Source organism: Antedon bifida, chromosome 4 (assembly GCF_963402885.1).
Source record: "Antedon bifida chromosome 4, ecAntBifi1.1, whole genome shotgun sequence".
Lineage (NCBI taxonomy): Eukaryota > Metazoa > Echinodermata > Crinoidea > Comatulida > Antedonidae > Antedon > Antedon bifida.
Window position 1 is genome coordinate 27242570 of NC_136229.1, and position 18206 is coordinate 27260775.

The 18206-nt window shown below is 34.1% G+C and overlaps 2 protein-coding genes across 4 annotated transcripts; both read left to right on the plus strand.

The window, feature by feature from the left end:
• Nucleotides 1-897: 897 nt before the first annotated feature.
• On the plus strand, nt 898-12824 carry LOC144839394 (glutamate--cysteine ligase catalytic subunit-like). Of its 2 annotated transcripts, none has more exons than XM_078694722.1 (16): nt 898-1040; nt 1432-1588; nt 3637-3746; nt 4357-4476; nt 5059-5130; nt 6232-6348; nt 6645-6703; nt 7332-7546; nt 7717-7833; nt 8033-8171; nt 8425-8537; nt 9171-9263; nt 9675-9779; nt 10336-10417; nt 10623-10829; nt 11093-12824. In XM_078694722.1, exons 2-16 carry the CDS (start codon nt 1439-1441, stop codon nt 11380-11382), a joined length of 1989 nt encoding a protein of 662 aa, XP_078550848.1. In that variant the 5' UTR covers nt 898-1040; nt 1432-1438; the 3' UTR covers nt 11383-12824. The 2 variants fall into 2 exon arrangements, with proteins under 2 accessions (XP_078550848.1, XP_078550849.1); XM_078694723.1 differs by having other exon boundaries at nt 912-1045.
• A 700-nt stretch (nt 12825-13524) lies between these two features.
• Nucleotides 13525-18102, plus strand: LOC144840673 (uncharacterized). 2 transcript variants are annotated; one of them, XM_078696613.1, is made up of 7 exons: nt 13525-13620; nt 14103-14416; nt 14522-14691; nt 15207-15314; nt 15615-16197; nt 16581-16644; nt 17843-18102. In XM_078696613.1, the coding sequence occupies exons 2-5, from the start codon at nt 14110-14112 to the stop codon at nt 15726-15728; spliced, it is 699 nt and encodes a 232-aa protein (XP_078552739.1). In that variant the 5' UTR covers nt 13525-13620; nt 14103-14109; the 3' UTR covers nt 15729-16197; nt 16581-16644; nt 17843-18102. The 2 variants fall into 2 exon arrangements, with proteins under 2 accessions (XP_078552739.1, XP_078552740.1); XM_078696614.1 differs by having other exon boundaries at nt 13534-13611.
• Nucleotides 18103-18206: the final 104 nt, after the last annotated feature.

Sequence of the window (18206 nt, forward strand, 5' to 3'; positions counted from 1 at the left end):
TTATTGCGCCGTATTCGATTCGTTACTCTGTGAATATCATAAGATGGTTGTCGCTATAACTGTTATCTAGATATTTCCAGTATCATGGTGGACAATTCAGTAATACAGCATCTTAAATGTTGCAAAAGTATCGCAGATCATAACCTTTACCTAATCTTTCATGATACAGGCCACCACATGCGATACACATGATATGCTGTATTTCAGAAAGTTTCTATGATACTGGGCAATTATTTTCGTAGGCCTAATTGTGGAGATACAGCACCGAGAATCTAGCAACTCGTCGCTCCTTTCCTCTAAAATCGCCATAAGATATAATTTTACATGCCTAATTATCAGCGCACAGTTATAATTGAAAAGAATAATACCACTCTGAGAACCTTTAATTGTGTGTCGATAGAGAGGGCGCACTTCAATTATTTAGTAGAGTGAACGAGAGCTTTATTATACAACATTTTGTAGACCATTTGGGTTGGTCGTATTTATGAAGCTAGCATCATACAAACAAACAGTCAAATTAATCTAGCCTATAGAAATAAAATTGCGACAATAGATTAATCTTTCGAAGTCAATTTGCGCAAGAAAAAAAACTTGCGTGCGTAAACGTGGCCTGGTGGAATTCTCTATCTAGACTAGCCTAGTCCTATTCTTTGTATTATAAAGCTCTTTTAATTTATTACTTACGAAGTGTTTTATATGCATAATATCATGATGTATACGTACCTATACTAATACAATACAACTGTGTGTTTTCGATTTAGAAAAAAAAAGATTTGTGAAAAAGTCTTTACAAATGCCACCCGCGCGCCTCATACGTTTATTTATTTACTTTAGCCCCGCCCACTTCTATTTATTTTTTCGCCCGGCCGACACGAGAGGCCAGGTGGTGTGTGTACTATGTGTAGCGCGCGATATGACTAAGCAAAAGTCCCGCAGTAGTATAGTAGTTAGCTACACCGCAAAGAGTTCGTGAATGTATTGCTGGCGTAGCCTAGCCTACGATAGAAATTAGCCGTGGAATCATTAATTTGTTTGGTTTGGTAAAGTAATCAATATATATTTTCTTTTATGGCGTTTATAGGGGCCGAGGCCAGGAGGGCTTCCTCATTCAAGGGAATCCCTCAGCAGCAGCAGGCTCACTCTCTCAAAGAAGTCAAGGCTTGCATAGGCTAGGCCTAGTAATACTGTATAGGAAGGCCTAGGCTAGGCCTAGCTTTTCTAGCCTCTAGTAGTAGGGCTTAGGCTAGTAGTAGGGCTTAGGCTAGTAGTAGGCCCAGAGAAAAGAGAGCAGAGAGGGCCAGGATCGGATTGTAAATATATCGGGGAAACTCTGAGATTTGAGAAGTCTCTGTTCTTTATTTTAATATTAAATCGTCGAAGAGGAAATTTACACTGGTATAGTAATGTTCATTAAGCTCTTCATTATAATAGATTGACAATGGGCTTGCTGTCGGAGGGCTCACCTTTATCTTGGGAAGAAACCAAGAAGCTTGCTGAACATGTAAGAAACCACGGAGTTGAGCAATTCATCAACCTGTACGAGAGACTAAAAGATCGCAAGGGTGACGTACTCAAATGGGGAGATGAGGCAAGTCAAAACAGTGAATTACCGTATATTTATTCATTCACATTCATTCATTTGATTTATTTCGGAGAGTACATCCATACAAAACATACTAAAACATACATGCCAACACTCAACCAGAAATTAACGAATAACATCTTCCACAAAAAAATTTTGCACTAACACGGATGCAGGTTGGATTGTGGAAGTACATTAACTATGGTTTTATTAAACCATACACTGTCATGAATTCTGTTCTTAAAACTATGAATGGATTCCTCCAATATAATCCCATGTTCAAGTATAATCCCAATCCATGATATTGCTAAATTTGGACAATTGTAGATTTTTTTTTAAATTCCATTGTTAATGTTGACCACTCCTCGTATAGTCCCATCCCCTTTTCTGAAGATTTCATACTCAGATCCCATGGGACTATACTTGGTCATATGGTAATTGTGACAACAAATAAAATGCTGTGTACTAATTTGGCAATGTTGCACACCAGTGCACTTTTCAATGGTGTGCATTGATGCAGCAATAGAAGAAAATATATTTAAAAACTCATATCATATTTCACCAAACTGTGACTGCTTTGTCAACCTCATGTAAACAAAACCTTACAAATGTTATATACAGTGTTTGAAAATGTTTGAGAACAAGCAGGATTTGAACCACAACTGTTTGATTGAAAACCACAACTGAAGAATGCATTTCTTTTAAAACCATCTCTGTATGGATTTAGCATGACTAAACAAAATTGATTGTACTGTTATTGTTGTACAGTATTTTGAAGCAATAAAATATAGCTAGATTTAATCCAAGGTTGGTTATTGTGTAATGAGGCCATATTACTGGAAATCTCAAGATTAGGATTGGAAATCTTCTTTAGTATTCACAAACATTATTCTACTGCAGTTACTGCAGTAATTACATTTTCTTAATGCAATAATGTATGATATTTTAATTTAAGAGTTTATGAGGCGGACCCTGCAATAATCAGTTTATATAAATACCAAAAAATAGCTTGCTAAATTGTATTAAACAGGTTTACGAGAAAGCAAAATGCATTTATTGCAGTAGAATAGTTTTAACATGATCCCTTACAGTATTATAATTTATTAGTGTAAACTAAAAATATTGTTTTGCCAAAAATGAAATACAAAATATTGTTGATTTAAAATTTAAGTTAGCAATTTCAAAAATCAAATTGCTAGTTTGTTGCAAGTAAATTATTAACCCTTACGATAAAATAATAATATGTGTGTTACAATATTAAGACTAACAATACAATTTTATTGGACAATGAAATATGATATGAGTTCCAAATTTCGTAACAATTGTCTATTCATCTTGTTGATGCAATAATGATGTGGCAATGTTCGTGAGAACGTGTACCTTGTTTTATTTGTTTATTGGAGTACACAGTACAGTAGATAAGAATTTTTGCCATGTCATGTTTAATGCACTACATTCATGCTGTACCCACAATTGATATCTAAGTTACTGAATGCTATACACACATTACAGTTTTAATGTAAATTTGCCTCTGTAAATATGTATTACTCTAGCCTTGTCAACAACTGACAGACACTCTGAATTACCTGGAGGGTGTAAGGTCCTTATCAGTGAAAATTTCCATTGCTCATGGAAGATTGTAAAGGCTTTCTTTCCACAAGGCTATGCCAGCTTTGAGGCATAAATCCATGCACTCACTGTGAGATGAAATTGAATAGGTTGGCTTATATATTACTGTATACTATACTAAAAATCACTTTGACCTTTTTGATGATTGTCATGGCTAACCTTTAGGTCTAAACCTTATGTTGAGTATGTTAATTATAATATAAGCCTTTATTATTATATAACACTTAAACAAATTCCTCTCATTTGATTGAACAATTGTGGGTGTCAGTCACATGGCGTGCATTAGTACATAATACATAATGGTATATACTATTTAACAATTGTTTAATATTCCTTTTTTTTTTCATCTCGCGAAAATAGAATTTTATCTTTCACATCATGAAATTAATTGTACCATCGCACTCATAAACATCATTATTTTATAGATTGAATATATGCTGGTGCGTCTCGACCAAAACAACCAAAGAGCCCAATTAAATCTCAGAGGACCTGAGCTTCTTAAAATTCTTCAAGAAAAAGAGCAAACAAGTCCATCGTAAGTACAGTACATTGATGAACAATCAAACATGCAAAAAGAACTTATTAAATTACAAACACAAATGCCCTTCAAAATTGTTTTTTTTATATAGAAAATGTATTGATTTTCTTCTTAGTGTAGTTAATGTAAATTTTCCCTTTAAATATAAAATCTTCTAATGCATTGATTGATTTTTTTTTCTTTTCTAAAGTAGTTCAACCTTGAGTTTTTTGTAATTATTAATAATATAATAGCGAAATTCCTATTTGTGTATATTAGTTACCCAATTAATTTTTAATTGTATTTCTTGCTCTTGTCAAATTTGATAATAGCATATAATAATATAATAGCCAGTGGCGTAACGGCTATGAGCGCTCACTGGCTAAACGCAGGGGCCCCAAAGCTTAAGGGGGCCCAGAGCAAGAGCAGCCCAATGAAACTACCCAACATTGAAGGGCCCCTTAGGAGTGCTAAGCCTCCCTTCCCTGCTACTCCAAAAGGTACATAAAGTTAGCAGATTTATTTTTGTGTAGAGATGTTTCTTAAAGTTTACTCAATTGTCAAGCTTAACACAGTATACCATACTTTTTTATATCTTATTTATTTTTTCAAATATTGTTCTTTTCAGAAACCACCCTACGACTTGGCGTCCTGAGTATGCTAACTACATGGTTGAAGGAACACCAGGAAAGCCTTACGGTGGCACATTGGCACATTTCAACATTGTAGAGGCCAACATGAGATTACGGTAATGAAAAATGGATTTAAGTTTCTGTACAGTATTGGTAGAGCACAATCTGTTGGAATTCATTATACAAATGAATATTTATGAGTGAATATTTTACGATTTTATTTTCACCAAATACAAATATTTGTTCCATTGCATATTAATATGAAAATATTCATTGTTTTATAACACACCTACATTTATTCAATTAATCCACTTCTAAATCTCTGTCTACACTATCAAACTAGTTTGACAAAAAAGTGTGGTGTGATATGCCTAAATATGGTAGTCATATCACATTGTGTCCATATATGGGCACATCACATTTTTTTGTCACATAAAGTTTGTTAATGTAGACAGACTAAGTCTAAACCATTTCAGGGCTGGCTCCAATTTCTTATGAAAAGTAGGCAAAACAAATTAAGATTCTGCTTAATCATGAACTTGACACTGACAACCAAGTGATCATGATCAATCGATGATGTACTGATCACAATCAAATGATAATGATCAATTTGACATTATCAGTCGCAATAAAGTAACCATTTGTTTTGTAAAAACAGTGTAGAGAGTGTTTTTACAAATTTTTCTTTCTATTATCAGGCGTGAAGAGGTAAGGAAGCTACTGGATGAACAGAATGGAGAGGCACCATTGAGTTTGACGGCATTTCCAAGGTTGGGAACTAAGTCATTATTTATACACTACAGTCTATTTCAAAATGTCTGATTTTGCAACCGTTCCACATTTTTAAATATTTATTATTCTAGTCAACTAGAGTCAACCAAACAGCGTATGCTGAAAATCAATCTTGTTGAGTTATGATAAATGTTTGTGTGTGACAGTCGCTGTGTGTATACTAGTACACAGTGGTAGCCCCCTATTCGTCTCGAAAGATGTATTAGGTTCTTTACAATATTATTATTATCAGTTGATTCAGATCACATTTTCTTGTCTCTTGTATCCCACATCATAGAGATATCATTGGATATTAAAAACATTTCTTATTTATGCGCTAGCAAAATTTCAACATGTCTGCCTAAAGCAGCAAACTTTATGTGACAATACAAAATTGATGTGTCCATATATGGACAAGATGACATTATATCACTACCATATTTGGGCACATCACACTCTTTTTGTCAAAGTAGTTTGATAGTGTAGACACAGAGCTTTAGTGACATAGAGCTTTAGTGACATAGAGCTTTAGTGACATCATAGAGATATTGTAGTGAACTATTCACTTAAATATCTCCATGGTGACATAATAGTTCTGACATTTTGTCAATATGTTTATTTACCAAATTGTTATGTTGAAGTGGAGTACTTGAATCTCAAAGTAAATATTTATTTTTTGGAATAGAATTCTCATATTCATTGTTGGATATTATAAGATAGGTTTCTTTTACGCTAGAAAAATTTCAAGTGACCTCATACAGATATAATAGTGAACTACCTGTATTCACTTTAATATCTCCATGATGACATAGTTCTGAAATTTTTCAATATGTTTATTTAACATGTAAATAGTATGTATAATGTATGTAACTTTTATGTAAATATTAATTTTTTGGAATAGAATTCTCAAATTCATTGTTGGATATTAGATATCTCTTTTACACTATGTAGGTCGGTCTGTCGGTTGGTAAACACTAACTTGAGCATGCGACTGCAGCCATGGCCTTGTTTGCACATGATTCAGATCAGAAAACATGCATGAGCAGTGTTATCTGAAGAGCGTCTAAACACAGCTATATATCTTATTACTTTCTTTCTAGGCTTGGCTGTCCTAACTTTACACACCCTTCATACGAGCCAACTCCAACAGACGCTGGTGCATCAAAATCAATATTTATTCCCGATGAGGTGATATTTAGTGATCATCCACGATATAGGTAAATTGTATATCAATAAAATATAGTGATGATAATGCCATATTTAAATTGTTGTTTTGTTTGATTTGATTCGTGCTCTACTTCCAATCACAAGGTCCAAGGTTCAATCCTGACCTAGTGCACGGTTTAATCGTGACCTAGTGCATGGTTCAATCATGACCTAGTGCATGGTTCAGTCCTGACAAGTGCATGGTTCAATCCTGACCTAGTGCATGGTTCAATCCTGACCTAGTGCATGGTTCAATCCTGACCTAGTGCCAAGGTTCAAATTAAGCATTGGTTTTATTTAATTTCAGGACATTAACTAGAAACATTCGGAAAAGAAGAGGCGAGAAAGTTTGCATAAATGTACCAAGTAAGATTAACCTATACAATAGACACACTGCAATCATGCAGTACATTATCATTTTAAAGAAAGTATAGATTACAGAGCAACCCCCCTATTGCACGCAAAATGTTTAGAAAAAGGTGCATTAGAACCATTGATTATCCCCATTAGATATCATGTTAGGTAGACATGCGTTAGGCATGTGATGTGTAGTTAACTAATCAAATGGCAAGAATAAACCTAAGTGTGTTATAAATTGGAATACCTTATTGTAAGAACCAGGACTTGAACCCAGATCTTCGCAGTAGTAGGCATGAGCATATTAACAAGCATTGCCACCACATAAGACAACTACTGTTGGTATTCATTATCTACTTTAATTATTATTTTATGAGAAAAATGCTCTTCTATATCTAATTTTAATCCCTCCCACTGTGAACCTTGCTTTGGTTTTAGCTTTCACACCAGTCCCACCCAATTTCACTTATATTCCCAGTTTCCTGGACTTTCTTCTACATTCTCATTCCTGAGGACAATCAAAGTATATTGATCGAAACATCCAGAAACTCAACAGTTCTTTTCAGAACTGTATATATACGTGGTTTACCACAAACTTTATATCATTACTTATTATTTAATTAATTATATTTTTTAGTCTATAAAGATACAAACACACCTTCTCCATTCATTGAGAAGTTCCCAAATGATGCAGATGGTGAATCTGCCAGAGCAGCTCTCCCAGACCACATCTATATGGATGCTATGGCGTTTGGCATGGGAAACTCTTGCATTCAAATGACTTTCCAAGGATGTTGTATCGAAGAGGCTAGAAGCTTATATGACCAACTGAACCCGTTCTGTCCAATAATGGTAAGGAATATTTCTCCTGTTCTGCCAGATTACAAGCAGAAGATAACGGGTTCGAATCTTCATTATAGTAGTGATATGACATCATCATGTCCATATATGGGCACATCACATTTTGTTTGTATTTTTCATCAATTTATTTATGTTTTATTTTTAATTATTTACTTTCTTAGTTATCATTAAGTGCGGCCTCGCCATTCTACCGTGGATATGTTTCTGATATTGATTGTCGCTGGTATGTCATCTCGTCTTCGGTAGATGACAGGACAGATGAAGAAAGAGGGCTCAAGGTAATTTAATTGCTTTAAAATGAATGGGATAAAATAACTTATTGGGTAACAATTTAATAAAAAATTATCCGATATCGATTTTCATTGGAAGAACTCCCAAGTTCCCGAAATTTCCTTACTGTTGAGCCAATTCCATGTCTCCCGAAATTAAATGAAGGTTTCCCCTTAATAGAGGTTCTACTTTATTTATATATCATAGGACCTAAAGGAGAACAAGCATAGGATCTACAAATCAAGATATGACTCTATCGATAGCTACCTCTGTGAATCAAGTGAACGTTATAATGACATCGATCTGGTAATCGATCAAGATGTGTGTAAACGACTTCAAAATGCTGGTATGTACAGGTGTCTTATTTATGTGAGGGCGTGTTACACAGTGTGTTTGACCACTGGTCACATGGCTTGTATCCGAAGCAAGACACTTTACTTTACGTTTGCCTCTCTTCACCCAGGTCGACCTGGTAAAGGTCAAAACACAATTTGCGTTGATTACTAGCTGCCATATGGGAGTACGTTTCCATATGTGTTTGATCCAAAAATCTTTTATTCATTTTGTAATAATTATTTATTTTTTATAAAATTTATTAGGAATTGATCGACTACTTGCACAACATATTTCTCATCTTTTCATCAGAGATCCTGTTTCTTTATTTTCTGAGCTTATTAATCAGGATGACACTCAAGATTCAGACCATTTTGAGGTTAGAAAATACAAATCTAAAAAAAAATAAGAGAAAAAATACAGTATATATATTCCATGGCTTTGTGTATCTCCGTAAACTTTCTTAGAATATCCTGTTATGTGTCCCTTGTGTGTCCCCTGTTTATGTGGATATCCATATCCCCCAGTATCTCCTGTTTCTGGCCATATCCATATTCCCTGTGTGTCTTGCCATATCTCCTTGTATGTCTTGGTATATTCCTATCCAAACAAGGCCATATACATGGCTGCAGTCGTGTGCACAAATTTGAGTTAGTGTTTATAGACCGACCAACAGACCGACATAGTGAGCTGTAGAGTTGCGTGCACGCGACTAAAAAGCCATTTTTTGTCTGGGCATATCCCTATCTCTGTATGTCTGTTCCTAACCCCTATTGGCATATCCCTTGTATCTTGTATATGATATCCCTGTGTCTACGCATATTTCTGTTTCTGACTGTATTACAGATAACTAGAGTAGAGTTCGTCAAGATTTGCTCTGATTCTTTCAACTTTGTTTGATTGATTGATTGATTTTTTACAGCTAGCAATGATTTTCTAGTTGAAAAGGGGAAATTTCAAACCTTGTATTTATTGTTTGATTAACAGTAGTATTTGTTTCGTTACAATACAGAATATTCAATCAACAAATTGGCAAACGATGAGATTTAAACCACCACCAGTCAACTCTACGATAGGATGGAGGGTAGAGTTTAGACCAATGGAGGTATGGTTTGTTTTTTTACAAAATGAGTTCATGTTTGCACAAAATGTATTAACTTTTAAAGCATGTTTTTCAACTTCAACAATTGGAGATTTTAATGGTTTTTGGCGTTGATTTTTTCTGTAAAATTGTTTATTCCGGTTATAAACTTAATGCAACTCGATATCGACTGGAAAACAGGTTTAAAGAGCTGTGTCAGCTAATCAGTCAGTAGCCTATGTTCTGATGAGGCAATCTTTAAAACCTAAATTATTTATTTGTTTTTATGCATTTTAAAAATATAACATTTTGAAAACTCACTTTTTCAGTCATAATACAAACCAATTAACATGAACCAAATCAAATTGTTTTTCCTAAAATGTGTATGTAAATGTGGTGATAACAAAACAGTGATATTTGTTTCCTTATTTTTAGGTTCAGTTAACAGATTTTGAGAATGCTGCTTATGTTGTGTTTATGGTACTCATAACAAGGGTTATTTTAAGCTTTGAGCTCAACTTTCTGCTTCCAATTTCAAAGGTATGAAAACTTGTGCAGATAATGTGTCCAATATTGCTCCTAAACATTTATATGTTCCTTAATGGTTCAGGTTTTTAAAAAAACAGACCACAGAATCACTGCTTGTACCATCAATCATTTAGAAATTTCTAATTACTCATACTGCTGTACATTTATTAATGCTCCTAAAAAAAATGACATAATATGACTGATCAGTAATCCCAGGCTCGAGTATATATATACCCTTAATTCTCCCCAAATTTTAATACCCAGGCCCCCTGGGACTCTACCCTCATTTATTTTAATAATAGATGCAGTATTACACAGTAAAGCAAACTCTTACATTACTGGACTTCCTGACTAGCCCAAAATTACTTCTAGGTTTTGTTATGCTCTATATTATTTGTATGGCATTTGATGAAATACATTTTTGTTAAATTGAAATGTGTGAAATTTTAGATTTATATCTTTGGAAAAAGTTTTGGGAATCTGGATATAAAGAAGTTTTCAATATTTAGAAGAGTCCTGTTTTAAGATAGTTGACAGTAAATGTAGGAATATTCCATTTTCCTCACAGGTAGATGCTAACCTCATTGAAGCTCAAAAGAGAGATTCAGTACTGAATGGAAAGTTCTATTTCAGGAAAGATGTTCGTACATGTAAGTATTTTTTTTAACATATTTTTTAATAAATTTATTTAAATCTTTTCGGTAATAACAAAATTATTGGTTATTTGTCAGAGCACTTGCAGATTAAGTTCAATAATGTATATGTGCTGTAGCTATTCTTCACACGTTCAGATACTGCATTTTTTAATATTGAATACTGTACTAACCTGTGTTTTTTGTTTATTTCTATTTTCAGGTCCGAAACAATGCACAGGCAATATTGATAAAGAATATGCATTGATGGACATTAACACCATTATCAATGGCGGCCCAATAGAGGGCGGTGCGGACTTCCCTGGTATGATACCTCTCATCAACCAATATCTCCGCTCCGTTAACGTTGATGTGGATACAAGGTGTACAGTGTTAACGTATCTAAACTTGATATCGGACCGGGCAGCAGGTAAACCGAGTACATTCTTACCATTTGATTGGTTAATTATGCGTCACATGCTGTTCAATATTAGTTCTAATGAACAGAAAAGCGATATCACTGATAATGGTTTTAGTGCGTTAGAAAATCAACCTCTAGTGTGCGCCGTCTATAACTTTTCAAGTTAAAAAAATTGGAGCAGTGCTTTTTGATTGGCCTAGCTTCCCAGTCTTGGGTATACTACTGAATTTTTTATTCAATAGGTTGAAACTTTATTGTGTTTTGTTTTTCAGGTAAATTGAAAACGACTGCTCGGTGGATGAGAGATTATGTAGATCAGCATCCAGATTACAAACATGATTCTGTAATCACGGACAAGATTAACTTTGACCTTTTGACCTTGTGCAATAAAATCACAAGAGGAGAACATCATCCCGAAGGCTTGTTACACACACAGACATCACGTACAAACGACGATATCCCATTACCTCTAAAGAAACAAATTAACCAAGACGATAATACGATAAAACAACATGAAGAGAATATGAGGATGAAAAGTTGGCCAGAGCAAAATGGAATTTAGATTCTACTTTTCTGGATGACCTTTTGCGTTTGTAAAAACTAAATTGTAATTTCATATGGCCAAATATGTTTTGATTGTTACTAGAATTATGCACAGTTATACAGTAGAATTCAAACAAATATTTATATATTTTTATGTTTCTAATTCTGGATATATTTGAAAAATAATATTTGATAAAAATGGTATTTTTAGCTTTAGGTACAGTATACAGTAAACAATTTAATTTAAATAAAACCTAATAAAATTTAAGAATATAAACATATCCAACAAATTTAATAACAACAACTTACATAATGTTGCAGTAACTAAAACAAGAGTGCGGTTTATACAGTATCTGCACATGTTTAAAATCCAATTTATTATGTGGGGTAGTTTCAGGAGCTATCACATCACTGATTGGTTGTTGAGCATGTGCATATGCTTTCAGTGCTGCATATAAGCATCTTATACAGTTTATTGAACAGTTTGAGTCTGAAGTCTGATATAATGATAATGTATTCATTTATATAGAGCAAATTTCATATATACATATATATGTGCAAATGATATTTTCACATTATTACCCTGATTATTTTGATCATACATGTATGGGAACGTGCTTCCACAATGTTACAGCTAGTAATCAGCGCAGTTGTGTTTTGACCTTACCAGGTACCCATTTGTACACCTGGGTGGTTAGAGGCAAACGATGTCTGACCTATACGTGACTATTGCATTATTACAACATATTTTATGTATTTTACTTTTCAAAAATCATACCTTATTTGGTTATTTTATCTGTTGATATGATTGTTAGCTATTAAGAAAAAGTTTATTTTAGCATATGCAATATGTATATTAGTTATTTTAATATTGTGTGTATAACAAAATCACAAACTCGGCAGCTATTTTATGTTAGGTAAATGATTTGAAACTTAGTGTTTGATAGTAGAAATTTCAGGACCAAAAAAGTGTCCCCTCTCAATAGTATGAGCATCATGATTTACTGTAGGATGTCCTTTGAACAAGGTGTCTCCTCAATAAGGAGTCCCCCCTCATTTGTAGTGTTCCATCAATAGAAGTTGTGTTTAAGGGACCTCATTTGGAGTGTCCCCTCAATAACAATTTCTCTTGTGGTAGTCTCATTTGGAGTAACCACTCAATAACATTATCCATTAAATATTGCATTCTCATTTGGATTGTCCCCTCAATAACAGTTTCCCTTGCGGTATCCCTCCAGTATCCTCATTTGGAGTAACCACTCAATAACATTATTCTCATTTGGAGTGTCCCCTCAATAACATTGTCCCTTAAATACTGCGTTCTCATTTGAAGTGTCCCCTCAATCAGTCTCATTTTGTTTGTGTTTTTTCATTGGTAGTCCCCCTTGAATGAATCCCAATAGGTCAGGGATGAATGACTTTATTGGGGAGAAAAATATATTTCCTCAAAAAATAAAACAATACCGAGTGCCCAATCAATGATTTTCATCTTTAAAAGCGACTAAAATTATCGTCAGAGTTTGACGGCCCCAGCCAATGGATGCTTGCATTGTGTGTATGCACTCCTCCAAGTGTTACAACACTTTGTACAGTGAGTGAAACTTAAATAGGGGTTGTTCCCAGGACAGTCCTTGGAAAACAGGTTTTTCCATTTGGATCTCTAGACTATACTACTATTTTTTGAGATTTTAAGTATACCTCAACCCATTCCTTTCATTCCATGTTTTATAAATAATATGTAGCATGCAATATATGCTATAGACTTTGGAAATTCTAAACATATATTTTAATTGAAATTTGTGTCTTAAATATTTTATTCATTGTCTTTTGTCTTGATGGGCATAGTAGGGTAGTCAATTTAAATTACTCAAAATTAGGGCCTATCTGAAATAGCAAAAACAAATTTGAAATATTTCATTAGGCCTATTGTATTACTGTGTGGATTTATGGTAATGCTAATAAAACTAAGGAAAGTTGGATAATATTAATAAAACTATTATTGAACACTACTTTTAGTTGTATCTGTTTGCGTAAAATAGAAACGTATGGTTTTGAATTATCACAAGATATACCGGGATATTGTGCAGCTATCTATAGATTATGTACCGCTGTAACAAACAGTATTGTGTATGTGTGGCTCATTAGGCGCGTCATACTTAGGCTGGCATACTTTTTTAAAGGGTCGGCGGGTCGTCGACGAAGTTTTAAAAACACTAAGCCTAGCTGCTAGTTTGGTTCTTTAACAAAGGTATAATAGGTCAGGAGCATTGTTTAACCCATTGGTATTATTAAGTATCACCCAATACATCACCCATTGTTGATTGATTCATTAATAACTAGCCTAAGCCTATATGAATGCCTAGCTAGCCAGGCCTACCTACCTAGGCCTGTTATGATGACCAAAAGAGGTCCAAAGCGCCCGCGCGAGCCAAAGCGGCCGGCAATAGAATCTAGGCTAGGCCTATGAAACGCTAACTAGGCTAGGACATAGGCCCGTATACCCCTGTATACTAGGCATGGCTGGACTGGGTATATAGAATGTAGCCTGCTTATTAGAATTAGGCAGTAATGTAGAACGGCTTCTGCGTCAGCTGAATTAAATTAGGAGGAACTCCCGTTTCAGTCGGACTCAATTTAAATCAATTGACGAGTGCCTCTTCCAGATTAAATCATGAATAGTACTGAGGAAGAACAAAGTTTAAATATATATTGGTTAACATAATCTTTCTTCTTCTACAGCAACAGCATGGCATCAGAAAAGTTTTGTTGTCCGCTGCCCTGGGCAAAACATCTTAAATCACCTTCAGAAAATTACTTAAATGGATGGGTTTCATGTGTGTCTGATTGGTTAGAATTACGTAAGAAATTTGAACATTCTAAATCGTTGCACTTTGTTGGAAGCCGGAAGCGGGGCAACTTTGGAGAAATTGAATTGGCTCCACTGAATGACAATGATGCCGTAGGCCTACCTCCCTCTCCACTGTCGACTGCCACCACCGAGCAGCAGGATGTGCATTCAAAAAGCATTGGCATTATTAATGCATCCACACCAGGTAAATATTACAAAATGATTTAACATAAAGAAGTTGAGCCCAATTTAACTGGTGCCCATGTTAACTCTTAAAACATATTAAAATAAATCTTCATTCTAAAAAAAGGTATTGCATCTCACTATGTACGATTTGCACATGAAAAAAGTGGGATCCAATCTACTGATGGAGTGCCGTTCATCATAACATCTACATATACTTTATCTTGTATGTATGGACGAGATAGAAACAAACAGAACAAAATTAAACAAGCAGAAATTAGAGAAAAAGAACTGAAGGTAAATTCCATAAAATATCATTTTACTAATATTTTTAAAGCTAGAGATAAAGGATGTAGACACACTGCAACGAGTTGACCAATGACAACAACTGTTTAAATTTGATTTATTTCGATACCATTCATGAACAAAACAGATAACAATGAAACAAAAAAAACCAATCATTTTATGTAGTACCAGGAATAGCCCTCTAAATCCCCAAATGGGATTTACATCCTGAGGTGTCCATAATAATCCATCGCCTGTGATTGGTTAAATCACTTATGTTACTTACGCTTTTGTCCCTTGTATTACAGTACATCTCTAGTGGGAACCAAGCATTATTGTTTGGTGTGTTGAATTTACATTGTAACACACATGTCTGTGCTAGAAATACTTGAAAAATTCTTTTTAATAATAGATTATGGCCGAGTTTTGTTCCTACAGTATCCTGTGTACCTCCTGTGATACGATTTGTCGTGTTCATGGAGAACATTTTTCATGTTTATTAATATTTGTTCTGAAATCACCACCAGGGTGACAACCCAGCATGCAAAAAGAGAAGAAGATTGCGATGTTCACGAAAAATAGGCTGCCCAGCAAAAATTAAGTTAACAGAAATGATTAGGTTTCCAGACTTTAAGGTAAATATAAATTTCAATGCATTTAACTTTTTAAGTTATTGTAGATAGCATGCCTACCTGTAATGAATTATGGAAAGTTGTCCACATCAGTGGCACAAAGGGACCCTTAGTTGAAAGTTGTTGTATGTGTAACATATAGTTAACTGCGCTTTGAGATGCTTATCGCATAAAAGCGTAATATAAATACCAATTTATTGTCCATTCTACCAAGAATTCTTATCGACATATGTTTTGAAATTTTCGTTTTTCTTCACCAAAAAATAAACAAATTATAAACTAAAACTATGTTTACCTTTTTAGTCAAATTCATATAAAAAGACCAGTCTTAATGAGAGAAGTCGAGCACTGAGAGACGCTATTCAAAGTGGCAAGAATCTAATGGCCGAAAGGCGTATTTACATATCTCTGCCTTAAGATGAGGCTCATAACAATGCACACCCAATTACCACATTACTAGAAAATGTAGAAGATGATTGTCCGCAGGAAAGTGAACAATTAGTTACCGTTCCTTCAAGAAACTCGCCTCTCAGAAAAATAGCAAACACTTGTAGGGAGAAATTGTTGATCTTAAGTGACTTGATATGCTTATCAACTAATGTGGATATGTTAGAACAGTTGAATATGCAGTTGGAATTAATACTCGAGTGTACAAGGCAAAACCCACCACATAACGGAGATTTGACATCAAATGTTGAGATGTCATTGAAACTGATGAAAAAGAGGGCAGCAGATGTAAGAGGAGTTAGTAGAACTGGTGCGTTACCACAACGAAAGCGGAAAAAGCGGGTTGGAGCTACGGATAAAACTAAAAAAGTTGTAAAAAAGCAAAAACCACAAACTGTTGTAGTTGATGGCAGTTTTGATATTCATGAAACAACACAAGGTAATAATTTTAGGGGTGCTATAAATCTTTGATAAAGTGTCTGTGAGACTACACGTCACAAAGACTGTATTGTGTATGTAGCGAGGTTTCAAGACGGTAGATCAAGGAGAGAGACTATAATGACTTATTATATTATAGATCAATAATATTGAATGACATATTTTCGTTTTTCATTCGGCAACATTTTTGTGGCTGTATTCGCCAATACCACTTTAAAAAATACAATATAAATACATATATGGGAAAAATACATTTATTTACAATTGAGTGCAATCATCCTGAAAAGAGACCTTATAGGTGAGAGAGAGAGAGAGTGAATGGGGACGGGTAGAGATATATTTTATACCAAAATTATTAAATAAAATAAATAATTTATCTTTCAGCAATACAGCATATTTCACATGACTAGCATTCTACACAAGACAAAAACGTCAATTCCACTTCCAGGTAATCTAGATATTTAGTGCCTACTGATCAGGATAAGTTAACATGATGTGATGTCATTTGCAATGTAGCTTCTAGGTTCTCACAGTGTTTTTCTGTGCCAGTAATTAAATGATGAGGATGAGGTTGTAGATTATCAGGCCACTAACTTAGAAAGTGTAAATACCTACAAAGTATGCTAGCTTAAGTCTAGAGGAATTTTGGCATAAAGTTTCTCGTTTCTCGTTTCATACATGTTACAGGTTCAATCCGATTTCCACACCTTTGTAGGCTAATGAAACTGTTATATTGCCTCATTCCATGTAGAAAGGGCTTTCAGTGTAATGGGTCATATAAGAACCCAATATAGAGCTAGTCTTTCTCATAAAACACTTGTAAATTTGATGTCATACAAGCTCAATATGTTTTTGAGTACAGATTGTTATCATCTGAAGGTTGACCCTTCTTTGCTGCAAGTAACTAAACAAGCAACAGGGGAACATAATTTAATGTTAACAAACAACAGAGTATTTCAATTCAATAATAAATTTATTTCTCAAATAAAAACAAAGTGGTCAGTCATAGTAATTACTACTGAAAATGTAAATAATACGATATATTGTAAATAAAATTTGTATTAACATGATATTTTTCAGATTGGTTTTGCCTATTATTAGTTTTGATGTTGAAAATAAATTACTTCAGTAGTATAGTGATAGCATAAAATTTATGAGTAGCACGCGTTGTCCCGCAAGCTTAAAATTGACGCATCGCATGCTTACATTTTTTCTTTCAAAAATTACCCAGAATTTCCACTTCACCAATTTGGGACCTCTGTAATTCATATTGTTAGATTATTTTTTTTGCCTTGATTAATAATAACAATCAAACATTTTAATTACACTTACAAAACATGATCAAAGGTGCCTTTGTACCTTGAATTTTGCTGGGTTTTTTAAAAATTAATTTTGAAGAACAATCAAGGTTAAATGTTTGTGTTTAAATGGAGCGTGCAAAATAAGGGCGTCCACCATAAACTTAGTACGGAGATGTCGAACAAAATGATTTGTCAGAGGGATTGAATGAAGGCAACAAAGTCAAACATATTGAGGCGAGAGAGAGAGTGAGAGTTGGGTGGTATAAGATGGATGGGAAAATAAAAACCTTTAAGTGAAGACTGATTGTTGAAAATAATATTTATGGTTTTTATGTTTGTTTTCAGAATGCTGAGAGGAGGTTTGTCACTAGAAGAGATGGTTCACATGAAATTATGTCCAGTTGCACTTAAAATAAACAATTCAATTAGGAATCATGTCAAAATTATTCTACTGCAGTAACTTTATTTTCTTAATGCAATATGTTTTTAGTTTGTTTCAATGTAGAAGTTTATGAGGCATGACATTACAAGTTCACTGATACTGCAGCATATATACAATTGTTGTGGCTGTATTCGCGATCCAATTTTTGGTTAAAGTGAATAAATAGTATGTGACATTAAAATGGCATATTGAACAAAAAAATAATTTATATAATAATTAAAATATGGAATAATTTGTAAGCAAATCACAGCTGCTGTAAGATTAGAT

Excerpts from the sequence above, each read along its gene's own strand:
- LOC144839394 (XM_078694722.1), top strand. The coding sequence starts at position 1,439 with ATGGGCTTGCTGTCGGAGGGCTCACCTTTATCTTGGGAAGAAACCAAG. Across the intron at positions 6,349-6,644 it reads AGTGATCATCCACGATATAG|GACATTAACTAGAAACATTC; the intron begins GTAAATTGTATA and ends ATTTAATTTCAG. Across the intron at positions 10,830-11,092 it reads GATATCGGACCGGGCAGCAG|GTAAATTGAAAACGACTGCT; the intron begins GTAAACCGAGTA and ends TTTGTTTTTCAG.
- LOC144840673 (XM_078696613.1), top strand. The coding sequence starts at position 14,110 with ATGGCATCAGAAAAGTTTTGTTGTCCGCTGCCCTGGGCAAAACATCTT. Across the intron at positions 14,417-14,521 it reads TATTAATGCATCCACACCAG|GTATTGCATCTCACTATGTA; the intron begins GTAAATATTACA and ends TTCTAAAAAAAG. Across the intron at positions 14,692-15,206 it reads TTAGAGAAAAAGAACTGAAG|GGTGACAACCCAGCATGCAA; the intron begins GTAAATTCCATA and ends AATCACCACCAG.